The following is a 24136-nucleotide window of genomic DNA, read 5'->3' on the forward strand; positions in this document are numbered from 1 at the left end:
TATTTAATAAGTTTATCTTTACTTTTTCCCTTCAGATTAACAATCTTTATAGATCGTTATTTTATCTTAAGATTTGTTAAAGGATTTGCGCGATTTTAAATTATTGGAAATAATTTCAAACTACAAAAAAGTATTTCTGTAATAGCGTTTAAAGTTTTTCGTATATTAAAAATGTTTATTTCAGATAGATTGCCACCAAAAAATTTATGCGAAATTTAAAAGAAAAAAAATTGCAATGATTAAAGTTTAAACATAATCATTGAATATCAGAGTTAAAATTTTGTTAATTTATACGTTAATGAATTTTAATTTTGTTTTTATATTTTCAACAAAAAAAAATTATTTTCTTTTTTCTTTCGATGCTTCATTAATTCTTAAAATACTTCATCGTTTTCAATAAAATACTTAACAATCATCATATAAGTGCCGTGTGTTACAAATTAAACGCAATCATTTTAAGATAACTCCAAATTCTATTTTCTGAAAGTAATATATGAAACTTCTGTTGTATGTTACTTGCGTCATTATATTTTAACTTGATAAATAAAATCTTGCACGCCTGTTATCTGTTATTCCATCCACCATTCTATTAAAAAAAATGTAATAATAAAAATAATAAATTTCCTACAGATTTCAAATTCCCATTTTTTGTGTATAATTCTTTTTATTTTAAGACAGAATTGAACATGTAAAACAGTACTCATATTACTCATTAAAATTTGGAAAGCTCAAACAGTAGTTCTACTGTTGCGTTAGATTAGGTGTCAGAATTAGTATTGACATTGCTAATAGCACAGTGGATGGGATAGTATACCATAAACAGCACGTCGTTTGTAGCAAGAAATCAGTCGCAAGTCCAGCAGTCCATTCCCACCACTCTGCACTGAGCTTTCTAAACTTTGATAAGTATTACTTAGTCGCCGCCAAGTAACAGCGAGCTTGGAATGGTGACGATTACTACCGAAGGTAAGTTGCATCATGTTTATGCTACTTAGAGATTTCTAATCGTGGTGTGCCAATGTTTAAACAGTGACTAGTGGGCTAATCATTCAAGTTCGTCGTTACATGGCGGCTTTTGTACGTATACTATTAACAGATAATAGGTTTTGAAAAATATCAAGTTAATAATTGAAAAGCGTTTTCATTTAAGTTAATATATCTCTTTCTTTCAAATAGAACCCATATATCTTTAATATTAACAAACTATATTTGAGGAAATCCTGTAAGTTGTTACAGTTGGAGTGTACTTCTGTAGAAAAGTAAAATATTTATTATTCCTAATGGGTACGTTACAGTTAGTTCAACTAGTGAACAATAAGCAACCTACCTGCCTAACCTAACCTGCCTAATTATATAAGGATGATATGTATGTAAATGAACTTTACTTTATGAGTCATTTACGCACTCAGGCTGACCATTCCCGAGATGTGTTGTTAATTAAATTCCAACCATCAAAGTACACTGTTTGTTATTAAGATCCCCTATATAAGCAACCAACATTTGCTAAGATTCGAACCCGAGAACCTTCGACTTCGAAAATCAGCTGTTAACAAGTAATTTGTGACGAGTTTACCACCAGACCAGCCCAATGGGTTTAAATAAAATGGACTCAAAAAAAAAACGCTGAAAGCATTTTAGATGTGTGCATATAGATTGGAGGAAATTAAATGGACATACAGTATTGTTACAGACATGTTGATGAGCCCTTCAACAATGTTTCTGGTTTCGCCATTTTGCCGATTACAAACTTTCCTATTGTCAAACTTCTTAGGTTAACTTATCTGTATACGCTCACCCATAAAAGAATCAACAAAATCATAGGTACAGTTCACCTTGAATGTTAAAAACCTTCGCTTTCAATTTCATTGTTAGCTCAGAGCTCATCAAAAATCGAAGTAAATCGTCGTGCCATCTTCAATCCACTTTTGTTTACAGTCTGCAGGAGAATTTTATAGCAGGTGAAGACGTGGCTGATACTTCAACAAAAAAACCTATCCACATGGTTTTTCTTTGGAAACACAAGCTCTCATTGAATTTCCTGTTTTCCAGCTTATTTTCGATTTTTCCCGTACCCCAACTTATCCCACGCACACTTCCCTTATATAAAATTATTTCGATATACAATCAATCGTACCTTCTTAGACTTCTCTACCTCTCGTTCACACCACTTCACGTTGATCAATAATTCGAATAACTATGAATAAACAACAAGTCAAACGAACTGGAGCCTATAAATACTGAACCAATTCCCACATTCTTATTTATTTATCACGATATTTTCGTTAATTATAACACTATCATAACGTCACATATGATTTTGTTATATATGAAATCGTATCGTGATCATTTTTTGATATTTATTTTCGTTCAGGAGAAATAAAAATTCTTTCATTCTTCTTACAAGAACACAACCGTGATTTCTTCAGTACCAAAGAAATCAGAAATTTTCATATTATTACTGACATGACGTACACTGCACAACTAAAATGTGACATTAAAGTAAATGTGGTAAACAAAATGAGAAGCAAAGTAAACCTTACAAATCATATGTTTGTTTACAAACGCCTTTCGTTGAGTCACATTTTTTTTTATAATTGTTTTTCCCTAAATTTAGGAAAAAGGTAAATTTAAAAAAAAAGTATATTATCTATTTTAGACACATTGTTTTTTATCGAACAAAAGAAAATTTAGTTACTAAAAAAACATTTTTTGAAATTTTTATCAGTTTTATAAATAAATAAATTAAAAAAATACCATTATTTTTTCTTAAATTTTCGTGCGTATATTGTATAAGGTATGTCATAAATATATTAAATAATTTTAATTTAGATGATATTTACAAGAAGTTATTTTTCATATATTGCTATAATATATAATTATTTTAGATCAATGACCTCAATGTATTATAATTTTTAACATTTACTTTTCTTTTAATCGGTAAATTTTGTTACGAGATAATTGTATGCTGTCAGGATATAAGACTTACGTACATGTACATGAATGTTTTTTTTCTTATATTTCGTTTTTAATCTGACAATATAAAATGTAAACGTCGGTTTTATGTGTATTTTTTTCATATATTTAACTTATATTAATTAATTTTATTACTGTTATTTTTATTTTTTATTATTAAATTAAAACTATTCTAAAGACATTTCCTATGTACAACTTTTATACATTTTTTAATGTATTAAAATGTAAAGCTTGTTATTAAGTGACTTCATGAGTTTTACTGCTCCTGTTAGGGAAGAATTGTAGAAGTCAAAGAATTATAATAAAAAAAAACCTGACAGTTGACTCCATTACATACTTTTCATATTAATATTAAAAGTCTGAAACATTTAAACGACGTTGCATTAAAATATATTATTTTTTCAATTTATCTATTTAAACTTTTTCATAATTTAAAAAAAAATTCAAATAACCTAAAGAAATTATTTTATTGATTTAAAAAATGTATAAATTGATCTGAAAAATTATAGACCTATATAACCCCTCCTAATTAATTTCTTGTTAAGTAGAATATGTTAAATTTTTACTTCTGAGTAGAAAATAAATATTACCCAATAAACTTTTGCCGAAGACACTTCTTTAGTTCTGTCTAAGCTCTTTGTAGCATCTGATTGTATAATGGGTAAAATAAAACATTCTTTCTACTTTTTTTTTGTCTTCAGTCATTTGACTGGTTTGATGCAGCTCTCCAAGATTCCCTATCTAGTGCTAGTCGTTTCATTTCAGTATACCCTCTACATCCTACATCCCCAACAATTTGTTTTACATATTCCAAACGTGGCCTGCCTACACAATTTTTCCCTTCTACCTGTCCTTCCAATAGTAAAGCGACTATTCCAGGATGCCTTAGTATGTGGCCTATAAGTCTGTCTCTTCTTTTAACTATATTTTTCCAAATGCTTCTTTCTTCATCTATTTGCCGCAATACCTCTTCATTTGTCACTTTATCCACCCATCTGATTTTTAACATTCTCCTATAGCACCACATTTCAAAAGCTTCTAATCTTTTTTCTCAGATAAGTTCTTTCTACTAATAATCATATAATCGTATTGTTATAATTTAGTCAATTATTACTTAATTTTGCTATCAAATAGAATATTGATTTGAATTGACAATGAATTGTAAGATATATGCAAAAGTTTTATGTTGATATTTTAACTGAATCTCTTGTTTTTAAAAACATTTTATTGAAATAGCTAATTTTTACAAAAAAAAATCATTTATATATTGATAGGATAGGTAGAGTATATAACTAAATTGTTACTGCACATAATTTAAATCAAATTTTAGAATTTTAGTAATAAAAAAAATTCTACTGAGTAATTAAGTTATTTTCTGCTATTATTGAACGGATTTCCCATAAAGGGAACATTAATTGTTCCTGTATTTGTCCCAACCTTTCTTACAGCTGTGACATGTATAAAACAACTAAACTAAATCGGCACAACTTCAGTTGTCTGGCTTTCTTTAGAGTAATGATGTTTATTATAAGCCTGTTTCCTGTTATAAATAGTGGAAAGATATTGTTTGTAATTGTAATTATTTTTCTCAATTTCTGAAACTTGTCATACTTTCTGATACTACTACATACTGATAATAAAATTTTACCGATTTAATATAAAAGACAATGAGAAGTCACTTCTTCTGTAACTTTTCTATAATGCTGGATTTTGTTTTATCTTTAAAATGGCTATTCCATTTCCATATAACCGATATGTTTCATCCAATATTAGTATATTAAATAAATTGTAGTATATAAAATAAATTAAAGTTAGTTTATGATCTTTCAATATTTGTATAAAACTAAAAACAGGTCTGCTTATGTTTTGAATTACGTCTATTATGTAATTGGATTTTGAGCGTGATTAGATCTGGAATATATATCTTAGAAATGGACAGTCAAATTTTATAAAGTAACGGGAAACTACTTTTACTTTTTATTAAAACTGGCATAGTATGCTTGTATCTTGTCATTGGGTATTCTGAGACCCGGTGTGAGCCCCCTTTGTGGGATGTTCACGTTAGACCGAGTCCCGGACCCTTGGGTGGGGTTCAAGAAGGACATAGTCGGGCCTGGATATCTTGCCTTAGGAGAGGCAGGCACTAAAACCATCTGTTACAATGGACAATCCCCTGGGCTGTGTTATACTTCACGGTGAATCCAGGAAGTAGGGAAACAATCTAAAAAAAAAAAAAATTGATATACCGGTTTCGGAGTGGCTTATATTTCATGTTAGATCGCCAACAATATTTTTTTGTCATGTTACCTAATATATATAATTTAAAAAATTACCTGATAATTTTTGTTTTTATTATTGATTTTCTTTTATTATTTTTATCTACTTTATTTAAGAAATTTGTTTGTAACCCGAAAAACGTAAAGATAAAACCAAATAAAACATGCACACCTGTATTGTAATCCGCACAATACCAGTTACATGTATTTTTACCTGCCTTTAAATTTCTGATTCTGAAGGCCTTACTTTAGCTGATTATAAATCTCAAAATTCATGACCAGATTGTTTCAAATTTTGAAACATTATTTGTAATAGTTTTTTTTAAATGTAACCCTCAAATCTTAGTTTTATACTTCTGTAATATTTTTTTATTTTGTAATATCTTCGCAACTAAACTCATAGAATTGTACAATATTGAATTAACTTCGTTTACGAATTGAATAAACAAATTGCAGTTAAGTTACAGATTTTATTATAGAAATTTTTTTTTTACATTTTGCATGGTTTTTTTTCGGGAAATACCCTCAACGTTGTTAATTTTTTTTCTCATAATCAAACTGTAGGTACTAATTTAGCTGCAGAAGATCTGATTAAATTTTCTACATGAAGTATAAAATTATTGTATTTTTTCTTCTTTAAACTTGTCATATTTTTTTAGTTTAAATGTTTTATTGAAGTTATTATTATTGCAGTTTTATTACTTTTTTGGTTAAAATATTAATTTTTGTGTATGTTTATTTTGTTTACAAGCAGGAGTTTTACTTTGTTTACAGATAGGTTGAAAGACGATAATGATAAGCCATCCTTAACTTTTGTTTCTGGACAGAAAAAGACGATAAATTAACTATCTCTCTTTTCCCCTCTCCTTCTCACTCTCACAACTCTTATTCTAAACAAGAGACAAAAATTTATATAGAGAAAGTGAGCTAGCTATCCCGAGACAGGAAAAGAGTTAACAGTTATTTAATAACATAAATCTTTCTCAAGGATAATCGATATAGAATAATCAGAATCAAGGTTCACAAACAATACTGAAAGCAATGTATTCCATACTTCAACAAATAATAAATAAATAATCTATTTCAACTACAACTTGATTACAATGTTAAAAATTGAAAGGGAAAAAATAATAATTTTTTCCCTTTCAAGGTATAAATATGTAGCATATACATTTGGTTGAGCTACATAATTAAGCTTTTATTCCAAATTTCATTTATTTAATTGTAAGATAGAACCATTCATTATGCACTTAAGTTGATGAAATAATATTTTGTATTATATATATATACCACATAATATTATTTCTATGTGTATATATACAATATTAATTAGTTTGTATTTAACCTATGTTATAAGAGAAGACATCAAAATTCTTACTGGTTTATAAAATGAATATTTATACAAGCGATAATTTGTGTTTCGCCAGTAAAATTAATTTACATAAATGGAGCAGATGGAAGGTTGAATAACTAATATAAATCTAAGATGAATATACAAGGCTTTGCGTTTGAGCAAGCGTGCATGTACCAGAAGTACTGATGCTCCTGATTGAAAGTCGAATTTTAAAAAGTAGAAATTTGAAAAAAAATTTATCATTTACGGAGAATAAGAGTCGTAATTTTCTACGGTGGTGAAAATTTTTGGCTGTTTTTTTCCAAAAATATAGTAAAGGGTACGAGCTATCAAAAATTAAGATTTTTAAATCTTAAATGTAATGTAATGGTAACTTGCGAGATGGATTTAAAATTATTTTTTTATTTTTTAAAAGTTAAAAAAAAAAATATTTTTTCCTACCACAGATCATTGGAATAGGCAAAAGATTTTTATAACGATTTGAAAACTTATTGAAGTAGAATATACAGATACAAAGAACTCCTTTTATGAAGCAAGATATAGCTAAAAGAAGAAAAAATACTCGTGTATAGTCATTCTTTGGTGGGGAGGGGATGAATATTAAATAATAATTTTTGGTTATTTGTGATTTTGACAAGAAAAAAACTTCAACTTTCGTAAGAAAGAAATTTTTCCTTAAAAGCCCCAGTAAAGTTTTGAAACTTTATTTTCACCAAAACTCCCTCCACTCCTTTTTCCAATTTTTGCAAAAATTTAATACATTCCTTTTTCCCCTAAGGTACCAAGTCTGAAAAAAAAGATCGACGGGATCCAGAGTTGTTTACCAAATAAAAGCAAACATTCATTACGCGCAAACGTCATCTGAAAGTAATAGATTTTTTGGACTTGCAAGCATGGGAATAAAAAACCTTTTCGTAAATTGTTTACAGTTTATTTAAGTGATGTTTTTTATTATTTTTTTTAAATGTCTCTTAATAAGTCACAAAACTTTAAAAAAATATAATTTTTTTAGATTTTTTTTTTGACTCATCTATATGCATTCACGTTATTGCTATAGCAGAATATTATCACTATTGACGAGAAAATAACTTACGCAAATTAATTATATTAATAAATATAATACAACTGGTAAGTGCAGTAATATTTATTTAGTAATTAATGTTAATGTTCTCTTGGAAATACTCGTAATTTATCCTATGTACTTCGTTCTTTCTTATGAATATGACATAAGTGGCAGGTACTATTCAAAGATTCGTTTTCTAAGAGTAATAATGTACATTACTCAGCTAATTCTAAGTTGAATTGAGTGAACGTGTCGCTTATAATGTTGATATTATTTACATTTCGCTGAACTTGGCGTATTGATATGCAACTATACATTCGAGTTAGTGATGAAGGCAACATTAAGACATTTCAATTTTCACTTTGACATGTGAAAATTATTCTGTGAAAATTATTGTTTCTGAAAATGACTATGCCATTTTCAGGGTGACTATTGTTTTAACATCAGGTTGTGGCACTTAATATATATAATAAACCCACAAGCTACATAAACCTTTTTTGTATTCATGAAATCCAATCTATATTATTTGTAGAAACTATTTGCTAAAATTTTTTATTCATATATTTTCTTATAATTTTACCTTTATATCTGACCAGTTAATGAATGAATGATGAATATTTTGATAATTAACAGCGATATATAAAGAAAGATGAGTTTAAATACCTTTTAACAGGGCTTATAGGATGGAAAATTTCATATTCTCTAAATGCTAAATTTTTTATTGATAATAATTAAAAATAACGAAAGTTGTTTGGAATCAAATTGATTTCTGTTATTAAGTTGTTATTAAAATTTACATTTTACAGATAATTAAAGATTTTATAATATTATATTAAACGAAATAAGATATTTCATATAAATTATTCCTCTATTAATGAAATAATATTATTATTTATTTCATTATTTCTGCTTTATTTTTTATATTTATTACTATTTAATTCAGGAAAATACAAAATTCTGGAAAGAATTTTTAATAATATATTACACACTTATTCAATTAGTACAACAAAATTATAAAACACAAGTATATAATAAATAAATAATAAAAAAACCAACTAAATGTTCCGACGAAAGCATCATTAATACGACACGGTACCATTCCTAACTTTTCGTAATTGGCAATGGTCAGTAACTTACCTATTACTGTATACCAATAATGTCTTTAATGACATTATGTCGTGTCAAATGACAAATTGCCAATATGACAGTATGACGTCATTGGAGATGATTAATATATCAAACATGTTCACATATTATATACATACACACCCGCACACATGTTTCAATCCAATTGTTACTCTACCACCTAGTGAAACGAACGTATATGTATCAGACCGTAAATCCAATATACCCTTTATTTGTCTGATCCCACACTAAACAACAACGGGATAGAATTTCCAAACAAGAATTTTACTCGTATATGTCTCCTACACGTAATGTGTAGGAGACATATACGGTTATTACAGTTACAATTCTTTTATAAAAAAATTAAATAAATAAATAAAAAATAAAATGATAATGTATATCACAAACAGTTCAACCTCATAACACAGAATACATAAAAATATATTTTATTCAAAATACAAGAACCTAGATTAATGTCATTTTGGCGTGACTTTTCATTCTTAAATAATCATATTAAAAAAAATCTATCTAGTAACAGTTAAAAAATAACAATAAAATATTTTCATATTAAATATTAGAAGTTTGTCATAATTTTTACTTCCTTGTACGAAGTAAAGGAAGTATTGTGATCACGAAAAATCTCGGTTGTCAGATTTCGACGGAAGTGTTCATTTTGACCATCCCTGAATCCATTTTGACTAGTTTCGGCGTGACGTCTGTATGTGCGTATATGTATTTCGTATAACTCAAAAACGATTAGCCCTAAAAACATCCTAATGTTGAAATTTTGGATATAGGACTGTTGGAACATTTAATTGTTCACTTCCCTTTTTGATTTCAATCGATGTGTCCAGAAAAGCCCAAAACCAAAGAATTTGGATTTTGTACTTTTTCTTAACTGCAGTAATCAGCCCTCATTGAGAGATTTTCAACGATATATCATAAGTGGTACTTATTTTCATTGGTTCCGAAATTATAGCGAAAGAAAAATTTTAATTAATGAAATATTTGAATCTTACAAGGGGAAGGCACATCGGTTCAAAGCCTACTTCATCTCCTTTTTTTTAAATTTTTTTTTAAATTTAAATATATTGATTTATTAATAATTATTGACCTATGATTGTAAAAATGTTTTCACAATAATTTAATAATTCAATAATAACAATAAAAAAATATCACAGAAAATCAGAATTTATTAGTAAAATAAAATGTTATGTACTTTTAAAATGTGTTTATGTAATTTAATAGGAGTATAAGGAAGTCGTATGGTGTCCAGATTTTTTCGTTTTAATAATGTACGTTTTGAAAGGTGAGATTCGATATTTATTTACCACAAACGTAGTTAAACCAAATTTAATTTTAATCCTTAAATTGTTGATTTTTACACGAAATATGTCACACTAAAAGTACATACCAATTTTTTTTCATCGGCCAAAATAATAAAAAATCTAATTGTGTGACCTTGAACAAAAGTTTTAGTATTATTTTCATATAGATGGATATTATAAGATAACCATACCGTAACCAGGAACAATGATCCATTGAGTACATTATTTACCATTTAGAATTTTCTATTTTATATATATAAATATATATATAATTAGAAATATAGGGTGATAGGTGGATGACTCACTGATATACTAAATGATTTCATTTGCATGTTACAACATAATTATTCAACGATACGGATTTATGCGTTAAATTCAAATTAAATGCGTTCATTAAACCAAACCTGAATGACCTTTGTGCAACAATATGACACTCCCAAAAACAACAAACAAAAGGAAAGAGAACGAACGAGGAAAAGTATCAATCCTGCATTCCTTTATTCACTCTTTCTATTATTGTTTTTTCCCCCATCTCTTTTACAACACACATTAAACCAATCTTAATTTCTTAAAAAATATAATTCAATAAAATAGTGAAAGAATCCTGGATAATAAGGTAAACTTCATTCGTTTCAACAGTAAGTTACATAATACCTACCAGAAATTTCTTATTGTATTATCCTGAAAGAAATTAAAGGATTTTAAGTAAGCACAAAATTACCAGTGGCTAAAATAACAGTTATTTAATCGGTTTTTATTTATCAATAAATTTAAACAATGCTAATGATGATTTTCTGTCTATTTTTTCGTCTGTTTTACTTCAATAAAAAACCGATTTTTATAAGTTTTTGTTTTTTTTGTTGGCTGTATTTACATCAATTTTCTCAAAATTATATTCTCTACAAGTTTTTTTACAAGTCTTCCGCATTTATTAGTTATTTAACAAAGATGTAGTACTACAAACCTAAAAAAAAAAAAACTTGTTTTTTCAACACGGAATTTTGTGTTTTACATTGGATATCTTTAAAACGACTCTTTTTACAGTTCTGGAACCTTTTATCATATTTTCCATCCCAACCCCGTAGGGGGAAGACACCCACCTTGTGACGTTACCGGTCGCCACACCACCTCCTCCATTCCAAGCTCATAGGGGCTTTACCGAAGGTCGTCTTCAGACCCTCTAACTGATTACATCTCACAGTCATCAGCCAGGCCTCGGTCGGGATGTCACCGATGTAAATTTACCGATGTAATTTTATCAGTAAAATACATATCGAATTTCGCCTTCAAGTAGTCTTCAAACGGACATCTTCACATCCAACCTAACATGATTCCCTGAAACTAATTGACCGAAACCGCGGAAGCGCGAACCACCCGCCTAGTAAAGATTTGACAACACAGTTCGTGACTGTGAACGCCTCAAAATCCTATTTTCCAGCTCAAATTACATCAGAAACCACTAACTTTTACTCTTTAATTTATTTTCCAAAAATTATAATAGGGTTTCTTTTTATTATAAGAGCTGAAATCCGGACAAAATATTTTGCTCGCCGTAACTCGAAAACAAAGGGTTTCCAGACCTATGTTTATTTAACCTTTTTTTCATTATTTTCACCAGTATAACATGTCCCGAAAGTTTCTCCGTTTCTTCATGTAACAATATATATATGTGAACTTTTTTTTTTAATGAATTAATCCACCATAGAAGCTTACAGAGAAACTTGTACTTAGGAATACAGAAATGGAAATATGAAAATGTAATTTTGTTTGTAGCGTATGATGCCACGCCTGTCTGAGATTCGAATTCGTTCACGAATTCGGCGATTCTATTTTAAAGTTTTTTAGTATCTTCCCTAACCATATATTTCTAGTATTTTTTTTTTATAATTCATAAATCATAAAAAATTCCCCGTAATTCAACTGGTAGTTTTAACAGTATTTGGTTATAAAATATTCCTATCTTTTAGATTTAACGCCTCTTAAAAAGCAGTAGTGAATAACTTCACTATCTTCATTCTCTTCAAATCACATATGTAAAGAAAATTTAAACGGAAAGAGGGTGATATAAACTGATCAGTTATTTGTCGAACTATAAGTAAAAGAAGAGTTAACATAATTCCATTTTTCACAACCGCATTATATAATAATTATAATTACGACTTAGCCAATCAATTAAGTTCCGTAGTTCTGACAACTAATCTAGTATGGAATGTAATCCGATTACCGTTAACCAAAATTACTGGTTAATAATGTGTTGTTTATTTTTTAATAAAATAATTAAAATATTTTTTTTTAAATAATAATTTAATCAAGGTTGGAAACAAAATTAAATACAGAAAAAAAAATTAATTTTAAATATATATTTTTATTTTTGTTATTTACAAAATGTGTATCGACTACTGAGATCACATTAATAAATACGCTGAGGGTTTCATAAATATTCTGATCCTGACCAAGAATCAGACCCAAGAGATCTTTATTGTAGCAAATCACATTACCGCTTGTCACCGGCAGTGTAGATATTATTATTAGTTTTAGGATCATTTAAAATAATCATAAAAAATAGTCATCAGTGAAATGAGAATTTTTTTACGGGTCGATCAGTATAAGTACGTCGTTTATAATTAAACAAAAATAAATTCAGAAATAATAGATAAAATCGTATACCCAATATTAATATTTTATTCTCTTTTTCTTATAATTTTGTTTTATCTTTACTCTGGTTCCCCCACCACCGCTTAACCTGTTTCTTTATATTCTGCAATAAATGTTCAGCTATCTGTGTTTATTACTGTACAGCAATTAACTAGAATTGGAATTAGTTTTGTAAAGTTAAAAAAATTATTACTATATAATACAGTAAAAAATAAATTGCAAACGATTTTTAGCATATTTTTACTAGCTCTCCTTATCATTTACTATTACATTTTATCGTTTAACTTTGTGTTTTTTTTTGTTTTTAGTCCCATCGTTATTTCAGCTAAACTCAGAAGTAATAAAACTACTGATGTGTAAAATATTTTATTACACTGAAAATTTCATTGAACGGTAACATTTTATTTTGATATTCCAACCGTTAAAAAAAATTGTTTTTCTTCCTTTCTGCAGAAATAAAATAATGTTTTATGGTTATGTATTTATTTGTTTTGATTTATTATTTTAAAAGTTAAAAATATTTTCATGACAAAAAAAGATGACAAAGTATTTTACCACTTTCCCGGTTATTAATAATAAAGATATATATTTTTCAGAGTTGTAGAATAAATTTTAAGAACGATTTTTCTGTAAATATTCACATATCGGTTTACCATAAGAAATTTGCTTAAGTAAAGCTTTCTCTAAATCTAAGACCATATTCAATAAAGACTAAAATAACTAGAAAATTTTTTTTTTCAAAAAAACTTTACTATATTTTTGGAAAACTTTGAAAAATATTTAAATCAAAGGGTGATAGAAAAAAGAACAAAATATATATACTAGGAAAAAAAGCGAGCATATGGCCCGCCACGAAAACCCCAATGTTCCCTTTTTTATTCTCAAAACACAAATATAATGTTAGATAATCCTTCGTATCGATGAGTATATATCGTTCGAACAAATGAATCGTTCGTGCGCCGTGCGCAGCCGCCTGGCGCACCACCATTGGTCCGTTCTGCACCAATAGCAGCTAAAATAAAAATGTGAACACATACAACAAACAAACAAACCAACAAATCCACGCGCCATTCTTTTTTATGAAGTTATATTTTAATTTTTAGAGGCGGAGGTTAATTTTATTTTAAATTGTTTGTAAATGCATTGTATCTAACAAATTTATTTTAATAAAGTTTTCTCCGAAATGGCTCTGAAGAAAATCAAGATTTGTTTTTTCGCAATAACTACCCTCTTAAAGAATATAGAAATATTTGAGCCAAATTTGAAGAGTATCAGTTCGGTTAATCCTGAGATATAAGGCTCAAAATCAAAGCGACACATACGTACGGACATAAATAAATACATTTTTTTGGTCTAGATGAACTAGTTGACCCTAAAACTAAAGATTTGTAAAACAAACCCGATGTGCAATTTTTGATATGATCATCTAAGTATGGGGAAAGGAAAAATAATATTGTCAATTTTTATTACATATTTCTCGGTTTTTTGTTGTAGTAAAATTAGTGTTATGAAGTTTTCTGCGTATACGCATCACAAAAACTGTTTTTCATACTTTAATAATAAATTTATTAATAAATATAAAAAATAAATAAATAAAAACGTTATTTAGTTATAATGATTTTATTACTTATAATGCAGCGAGTGAGAACAGTTATATTACATTAATTATTAACACATCCTACCTTTAAATCCTAAACAGATTCTATAAATACGTTATAACATGTTCTCTGTTAAGTAAACTTGAACTGTTAAGTAATGTTCTCTGTTGTCTTATTTTCTCATATTAACATGCAGTGAACTATGAAATTGTTTCCACAGATTTAACTGTAATAATTGTATTGCCCAGCCGTTCATCCAGTCGGAAAAGTGGACATACCTGTATACTGCTTATTACGTGATATTTCTACGTTTATTCTAGTGTATATATATCTTGTTTTCTCTTTCATCTTATAAATTAAAAATATTCTCATATGTAAAATAATTATTTGTACTTTAGTATTGATTATATTGAATACTGTTGTAATTTTAACTTTTTTATCAGCATTTTTTATCGTATGGTGTGTATATATATATATATATTTTTTTTTTTTTTTTTTAAATGAAAATGCATATATAATTTTAATTATTGTCTTGCCATATATTTGTCAATTAAATTTTCTATCTGTTTCGCCGCATCAATGTGTCATATCAGAGAATGGAAATAACCACAATTACGTTTCGTCAGTCTTACGTACAAAAAACACTTTGCACACTACAATATTTATATATATATATATATATATATATACTCGTATATTAAATGAAACAATTGAAAGTTTGATAAAATGTTAACAAAATGAACATTACGGTACTATAAATCATTCATATCATCATCTGAAGCAATGTATAACGGTGGTTTCGGAGGTTAGAAAAAACAAAAAAAAACGAATACTTAGTTGTCTGGTTTCAGTGTTACTATTTGTGAATTCTGTTCTTTGCTTTTACATAGCAAAGAACGCTAAATGATCAAAAAACGATTGTTTGGTCATATATATGTAAAAAAATAACCTAACAAAGGATTTTTTGGTCATTATGTAGGGATATTATTTTCTTCTGTGTATTTGGTTATTTCGACTTTTTTTGTTTGCATAGTCTTAAGTCTATCTGGCCTATAAGAAAGTTGGGTGTTTTAATTTATTTACTGTAAGTCATCCTTCTTGGTGGCTTTTTTATTCTTGGTGGTGTTTTTTTTTAATAAAATACAGATGTTTTAACTGTTAAATATAATTCAAAGAAATTTGTTACTTAATCAGTTGTGGTTTTGTTTACATTGGCAACGGCCATACGGGCTCTTTGTGATTGGTCGTTGTGTTTGACAACGGCCATCTTGCATTGATCTGATTGGTTTTCCTTTGTTTACATTTCCATCTGATTTATTAGCCTCTTATTTATTAAAAAACTGTTTTCTCGCGATTTTTTGTAACACAAAATTACGAAATATTTTTCTCAATTTGATCGCAGCACCAACTGTCGGGACAAACTAAAATTAAAATAGAATATTATTGAATATTCGATACTGCGATGGTAGCGCAGTGTGCCGGATCCAATGTAAAACATTCCAAAATCAACAACTACTTATAAATAAAAAATTAATTAAAAAACATTTTCCAGTGGACCAAATTGAGAATCTAAATCATTCTCGAATCCCCGTGAACACACACAAAAAATTTCATCAAAATCGTTCCAGCCGTTTAGGAGGAGTTCAGTGACATACACACGCACACAAGAAATATATATATAAAGATATATTTACAAAAAGCACCAAGCAATTTGCGTAGATTTATACCAGTGGTCTAAATGGGGCCTAGATTTATTCTAAGCTTGAAATTTAACCTTTAATTTAACCTTAACGTTAAATTTGTCTTGTTATCTGGTCTTAGTTTTAGTTTCAGGCCTAGACTCAGACCGGATAACAAGGCAATTTGCTTGCGGCTTATTGTAAATATATACTTTATATTTAATATTGCGGTGTGATGTTATGTGTTTTTGTATGTAAGACTGACGAAATTGTAATTATGGATATTTCCATTCCTCGATGGTGATATATTGATGCGGCGAAAAATGTAGGAAATTCCTATGACAAATATATGGTAAGACGATAATTAAAATTATACATGTGGTTTTAGTAAAAAAAAAAAACAAAAAAAAACTAAATATATATATATATATATATATATATATATATATATATATATATATATGCGTACGTATAAACATTTGTGGCTCAAAAATTTCCAAAACGACTAGATAAATTTCATTGAAATTTATGTATGTTATATTAGTGTATTTGAAGTTGTGCATGTGAAAATTTTTCGAGTAGTTTCTGAGTTACGCTCAATTTAATTTCGATAACAGATAACATATCCTCAATTGAGGTATTACTTTCGGTCGCACGGGGTGGGATTAAGGGATGAAAATGGATTTTCTTTACGATTTTAGATATGACGATTACAAAAGTACTATTCATGTATAAAATTTTATGGCTCGAAAGTCTCCAAAATACCATTCATAAACAAAACGTTTTGCTCGAGACTCTTCAAAAATATTATATCTATTTCATTGAAATTTATATACGCTATAGTAGTGTATCTGAAGTTTTGCATGCAAAAATTTGATTATGATTTTTAGAGTCATTCTTGAGTTACGCTCAATTGTTTAAAAAAAATGTTAAAATATTGTGGTTTAAAAATCTTTAAAACACTTTAAATTAATTTCATTGAAACTCAGCCACGCCGTAATAATGTTTGTGAAGTTGTGCATGTGAAAATTTTATGAAGATTGATTGAGTTATTCTTGAATAAGAATAACATCAATCTTATTCTTGAATACGAACTTCTAATAAGTTCTTGAATAACTTCCAATAATTATTGAATAAGAATAATTCAACTTAAGGTCGAAAACAGACAACATAACCTTAATTTGAGGTTATGTTGACTGTGTAGTGGTGTATTTTTCAGACGTACTTGTCAGACGCCAGTGAGTAACACTGATGAGAGTGTTAAAAATTGATTCTTGTATGTAGGATCTACTCGTTAATCGAACGTATGTAGTACGAATGTATATATTATTCATGTAAATATATATATATATATATATATCGTGTCATCATTATAACCGTCTATTCTCCCGGTTTTTAACCTGACGTTTATTTATTATAACTTTTTTCTGATTGCTGGATTACGTCAATCTTAATGTAATTTATTCCGATTGTAGGGATCATTTAACAAATCAAGAATTATGTTTATTTTGATTTTTTGTGCTTAAAAAGTCATAATATTTTTTTTACATCTATTTTACTCTGTTAATTTCCTACAAAAAAAAATTGCTTTGCATAGAAGTTATTTGAAGTACGGTAATTTTTTAGTTAAAAGATTGAAATGATTGTTAGTTTTAAATTTAAACAGATTTTAAGACAGATTTTTTTTGGGGGGAGCAGCAACCGTTTGGATGATTATCGCCCAAAAATTACGACTAAAAAACTTCGGTAGTTCTAAAGTAGTTAAAAAGAGACTAATATCCAAGTATTCATCAGGAACTTAAGAGTAAAATAACTTCAAAGAAAATATTATGAAACTTATTTGGCGTAGAATGGACACTTTAGTAGTTATGATCATAATGTATTGAAAAAAATAATACCTTCTATATCTAATCATAGAAAATATTAAAAAAACGTTTTATAGAATCTTGACAAAAAGCTAAATAACGTAACTTTTTTATAAAATTTTTACCGATTATAATTTCGTTTTTAATTTTTGTTGCAGCAATGGGTCGTCGAAAACGATGTTGACAAGACGAAACTGGGTGCTGCGCCTAAGCATAGTGCTAAACCTGGTTGTACTGTTTTACTTTGGCACCCATATCGCTTCCAGGTAATGTTTAAGCTTTTATCATTTTTATTTTTAATAATTAGTAAACATGGAGAATTGTGTTCGAAGAACTGTAAATCTTTTTTTATATATTATAAGAACAAAAGATTTTTAATTATTATTAGAGATCATTTTTTTCATATTTTTTAACACTTTTTTATGCCTTACTGAGCATAGTAGTAATGCTGATAGTTTAAAAATATTGACTTTTTTAACAATTTGTTTCATTTATGATTTTTCCACTATATAAGAATAAATAACCAATGCCAGGAAAGTATAACAATTTTTTTTTGTCAGCTTCCCTATTATATAATCTATCCCTGCGGTCAAAAGAACAAAAGAACGAAGGCGTCTGTTGTTGTTAGCACCTTCACCGTAATGTGTATTCATTTTATTTAGTTTTCAGTGATATATTTCACTAAACGAAGACAATGAGAAACTATTTAATTGTTTAGTAAGCTTGACATAAGCTTCTTGTTACTTATTCTCTTGAGTGGTATTATAAATAATGACAACAATAAATTTATACCGTATTAGAATGAAAGTGATGTTTCTTTAATACTGAAAACTGAAATATTTTACATATAAAATAAATTAGATTTAGGTAGAATGGCTTACAAAAATGTTAGATATTTAAGCGGGAATGTAATGTAACGTACAGATGTTTGTTTGATGTCATCGAACAGACATGTTTGTACGTGTCTACTTCTCATGATACAGTGTATGTATATATATATTTTTTTCTTTATTAAGCATGTATGTTTACTGTTCAAAATTAAAAATACAGAATTATTCTTAATCTAACCAGAAGTTGATCAAAATGAGTTATTATAAAAAAATTCACAAATTTACGATTTACTTAAAACTTTTACGTGGTAATGCAATTTCGATAGCATATTTGAAATCAGCACCTAAATTACAAAGAGAAAAGTTGTGTAACATGTTTGATACAAATTTTGTATTGACTAACGTAATTATTCTTACACTGACTGATTTCAAGTCTTTAACACTATTAACGGCTTCTTTATGAACACCAAATATATCACACCTCCTCTTGGTCTGTTACTTACTGAATATTTAGTAAAACAATAAGTAAAATTAATTATTAATAGTAAAATAATTTTCTTGTGAAAATCTCCAAAAGGTCGATCTGCAATCCCGCCGACCGGCTCACAATCCAAATTTCACATTAAATAGTTCCGTATCCTGTCCAATTATTTTGTCATTCCCAGTTTTTAAGTCTTAATTCCGGTCCGAGATTTACTTTTTACTTATTTTTAATATTAATAATTTTAGGTGAGAATTATCCTATTCTAGGGCAATCACTAAACTGGCTTTTTGCCTAACTAGAAAATAATTTTCTAAGTTATATATGTCAAAAAAATAATTCTGTTGGTCATAATTTCACTTTTTTTTTGCATAATTTAAGGTCTATATTTAGTCCATTACACTATCTACTCGATTGGTATTGAATATTTAACGTTCCATTGAATCGGTATACAGGAACACTTCTTTGAAAGTTAAGTGTATAAATTTAATGAAGAGAAAGCCTGACAAAGTTCTGTTATTTCTTATTTTAATTATAATTCTTTATTTTATATAATTCATATCATTATATTACGCTAGAGATGGTCCATAGATCGAGGCGAAAGGAGAAATTTTGTAGAAGGCCCCCACTGGAGGAAATTTGGATTAAAGGGAACTAAAAATGGTGATGATATTGTGCTGCACAATTCTCATTCGTCAGGGATAAAACTTCTTCGGGATGTATTCTTTCAGCTAAAAGACCTTCAAATGAGCTTTTTTTATTATTTTTGAGCAAAACTTTTACCACTCTAAGCAGTAAATTGTTTTTTTTCTACGGTTATAATTAAGAATTTAAAACGAAAAGGATTTCCGTTATTACAGCTTATTTTATCAAGATATTGTTACCTTTATAACAATATAAGTATATCTTTTATAATAATATATATTTTTGTTTTTAATTTTAATACCTTTCATCCTAAGGATAGCTCGTACATTGCTTTATATTTCTTAAATTTTCATTTTATATGCATATACGCATATTCATAGGCTTTCTGTAATATTTCTTATACGCGTTTATCATCTTAATGCATATTTAACTATAGAATTCCCTTTTTACTTGCATTTTTATAAAGGATAATAAGAATGCTTATTTTGTAATTAAATATCATGTTAGCACAGAAAAGTGAAATTTCGTGACATGTTTTATCGTGTTGTAGTTGTAAAAACGTGTTTGATTGTAGTAATATCATGTAATTACCACAGTGTTTATCTTTTATTAAAACCTAACACATCAAATCTTTAATCCCTTACCTTATTACAAGTATATTACTTAACTATTAATAAATTCTTTTATTTTTATTTTTACTCTCCATTAGAGGATGAAAAATATGGATAGATAATTGCCCATATGTATTTTAATATACCGTGTGATTTTTTTAAATTTTTTTTCACATAGTCTTAATTACTGTTAATTAATTAAAAATATTAGGATGTAGTTAATTGCTATAATATAATATTTTACACTCATTAAATGTATTTATTTATATATATATATATATATATATATGCACGTAAAATATTGCCCGCAATTTAATATACTTATTATTCTGTAGTTAGATAAAATTACACGTATTTATTTTAATTAATTAATTAATTACACTTGGAATTTTTAACCTTCAACTAAAAGATTGTTAATATTCTATTGTATTTTCCTACCTTTGTTTCTAAATAGCGTAAACAGATGGAACTATATTAGCATGTTTCTCAAACTGTAGTAAATTTCAAATGTTATAATTCGCTGCTGATTTTCATCCTAGACCAGTGATTCCCAAACTGTGCGCCGCGGCGCACCGGGGAGCCGCGGCTTCTTCACAGGGGCGCCGCATAATAATGTAAAAGTTTCATAATTAATTGAACCAAGACATTTATAATTATTAATTAAATGTTAATTAAGTCAAAAAATAATGAAGATAACGAGTTTTAATTATTTTTATCTCTACTAACGAGTAGTCATACTTTTACTTAGGGTAGGACGCTATGGAAAAAGTTTAATTGAAAAAGGGCGCCGCGACTGAGAAAAGTTTGGGAACCACTGTCCTAGATAGTAAAATTAATTTTCTTAAAAATTACAAGAATAAGACTGTTCAATTTGACAATATTTTGATGTATTTATATTTTTTAAAACATTTTTTTTGTATAAGGTGACATGTCGTAAATGTGTAACAAAGATACAAGTCACGCTTGTAATAAATCGCGTAAGGCATTCTCCCAAAACGTAGACTAGACTTACACAGTAAATAAGAGAATTATAATGATATCTTCTTCATTAAATTAAACGTACTAATGCATATCAACATATCAAACCCATCAAAAAATTCTCATTAAAATTAGCCCAAACGGCATATCCCCCATGTTCAATATCCACTTTCCTGTATAGTGCAAAGCATTATTCTCAGAGAAAGCAAATTCTATTGGTATTTTTTATGTTTAAAATTTTTCACATGCGCCACAACCATAAGAAAAACTGGAATAGTGTAAAGCAACAAACAAATTCCACCCAATTCTGTCGAGAAAAAATTCTTTACATCTTCTACCCCTATCCGTAAGGAATATCCTATTTATTTAAAAAAATAACATAAAAATGAATATATTTTAATTTAATTTGTATCAATATAAAAAAAAATTTACAAACCAAAACTTTATTTTCCCGGAAAATATAACTAAAATAGTTAAATTATGTCAAAAATTAGGTATCAGATTTTTTTGCAATCTACGTTTTATGATCAAACTAGCTCATCTAAACCAAAAAAAAAATATATATATATATGTATATGCCTACGTATGTATGTTCGTACTGAGTCATTCACGGGAACCGGATGTTTTTAAAATAATCATAAAAAATTGAATATTTACTTTAAAAAAGTTTTATTGGTACTGAAACACTTGTTAAATCAAAGCATTTGTTACTTACTCATGAACGAAAAATTATGTCCAGCAAGTGATTTCTATTTTGGGCAATACATTGTTGTAGCCTTTCACGATAACTGGCCTCAATTCTTTGCAGCATGTCTACATTAAGCTGGGTGACGTGAAGACGAATTGCGATCTTTAGGTCCTCCAATGTACGCGGTTTATTGCCATACACACGCGATTTTAGAAACCCCCACAGAAAAAAATCACAACTACTCAAGTCGGGGGACCGAGGGGGCCAAGGAATGTCGCCGAATCTGGAAACGATCCGTTCCGGAAACAAGTTACGGAGAACAGCCATCGTTGCCCTCGCTGTGTGCGCTGTAGCTTCATCCTGCTGGAATAACACATTTTGAAAATCGATTCCCCGGTTTCGTAACTCAGGGATGAAAAACGTATTCAACATCGCAATGTAACGATCAGCTGTTACAGTTACGGCAGCGTCATTTTTTTCAAAAAAATATGATCCAATATTGAATAATATATCCTATTGCACACCAGACAGTCACCTTTGGGCGATGAAATGGTCTCTCGTGAAGCTGATGTGGGTTTCTTTCTGCCCAATACCGGCAATTCTGTTTGTTGTCAAAGCCATTCAGATGAAAATGGGCTTCGTCACTCATTAACAATAACAAATTTTCATTTTCTTCAAAAATTGTAAGCATTTGTCGACAAAATTGTAATCGCTGCGTGAAATCTTGCTCGTTTAACTGTGCTGCACGACGTCTATCTTGTAAGGATGGAAATGCAAGTCTGTATGCAGAATTCGTCTTACCGTTCTTGTGGTCATTTGAAGCGCTGCTGAATGCCTCTGAATAGAGTGGCGTGGGCTTCTGACAATGGCTTCCCTTACTCGTTCGATGTTCTCCGGAGTGCTAGCAGTTCGTCGGGGACCCGGTGGGTTTTTTCTTCAATATTGAACCGCTTGTTCGAAGGTTGTTTACCCATCGCAATATTGTGTTACGAGAAGGGACACTTGCATTACGATGGATATTAAACTGACGGCGGAAATCTCGCTGAACAGCAGTTACGGATTCGTCATTACGCACAAAACTGTCATACGCGTACAGGCGTTGGTCTAGCGTCCACGGCTCCATCTCAACGACTAAAATGTAAATGCTATGAACAAAGGAAACGTCAGACACCAGCTACGTGCCCCTCCCACCACGAACGCCCGAGTACAACCCACTTCAAAAACATCCGGTTCTCGTAAATGACTCTATATAAGTGTGTCCCACTGCCTTAGTTGGCCTTATATCTCAGGATTGATCAAATCGATTTTCATCAAATTTGGCAAAAATATATCTATATATAACCCACCGAGTTGGTCTAGTGGTGAACTCGTCATCGCAAATCAGCTTTTCGCAATTTCGAAGTCGAGAGTTCTAAGATTCAAATCCTAGTAAAGGCAGTTACTTTTATACGAATTTGAATACTAGATCGTGGATACCGGTGTTCTTTGGTGGTTGGGTTTCAACTAACATCGCATCTCAGGAATGGTCGACTGTACAAGACTACACTTAATTTACGTTCACACATATCATTCTCATTCATTCTCCGAAGTAATACCTTATGATGATTTCGGATGCTAAACAGAAAAAGAAAAAATATTTCTCTATGTGGGGCATTGGTCATATTTATGTTTTTTTCAAAACTCTTTAAGAGGATTTGGAATACTGGGAAAAACATTTTTGATTTTTTCACAGGCATTTTAGAGAAAACTTTATTAAACGGAAATTTTTTACTTACAACGCATATGTAAATAATACAAAAATAATTCTTTTCATAAAAAATCAACTCCCACTTCTTGAAATTGAAATATATGTAATTTTTTCATTTGCTATCTCCCTTTGGTTTAAATCAGTTTCTTTAAGGTAATTTATAGTTCAAATAAATATATAAATCTATTCTATAGATATTATATGAAAATGCAAACTATAAGAATGTTGAAATCCATTATC

At 28.8% G+C, this 24136-nt stretch overlaps 1 protein-coding gene across 2 annotated transcripts in view; it reads left to right on the top strand.

The window, feature by feature from the left end:
• The window catches only part of LOC142327746 (beta-1,4-glucuronyltransferase 1), a 619540-nt gene that overhangs the window by 546991 nt on the left and 48413 nt on the right, over positions 1-24136 (top strand). For both annotated transcript variants that reach the window (XM_075371051.1, XM_075371050.1), the window contains exon 2: positions 18075-18182. In XM_075371051.1, coding sequence (XP_075227166.1) covers positions 18094-18182 — 89 coding nt within the window. In that variant the 5' untranslated portion in view covers positions 18075-18093. The remainder of the gene's footprint in view (positions 1-18074; positions 18183-24136) is intronic.

This window comes from Lycorma delicatula, chromosome 7 (genome assembly GCF_047948215.1).
Source record: "Lycorma delicatula isolate Av1 chromosome 7, ASM4794821v1, whole genome shotgun sequence".
In the NCBI taxonomy this organism is placed as follows: domain Eukaryota; kingdom Metazoa; phylum Arthropoda; class Insecta; order Hemiptera; family Fulgoridae; genus Lycorma; species Lycorma delicatula.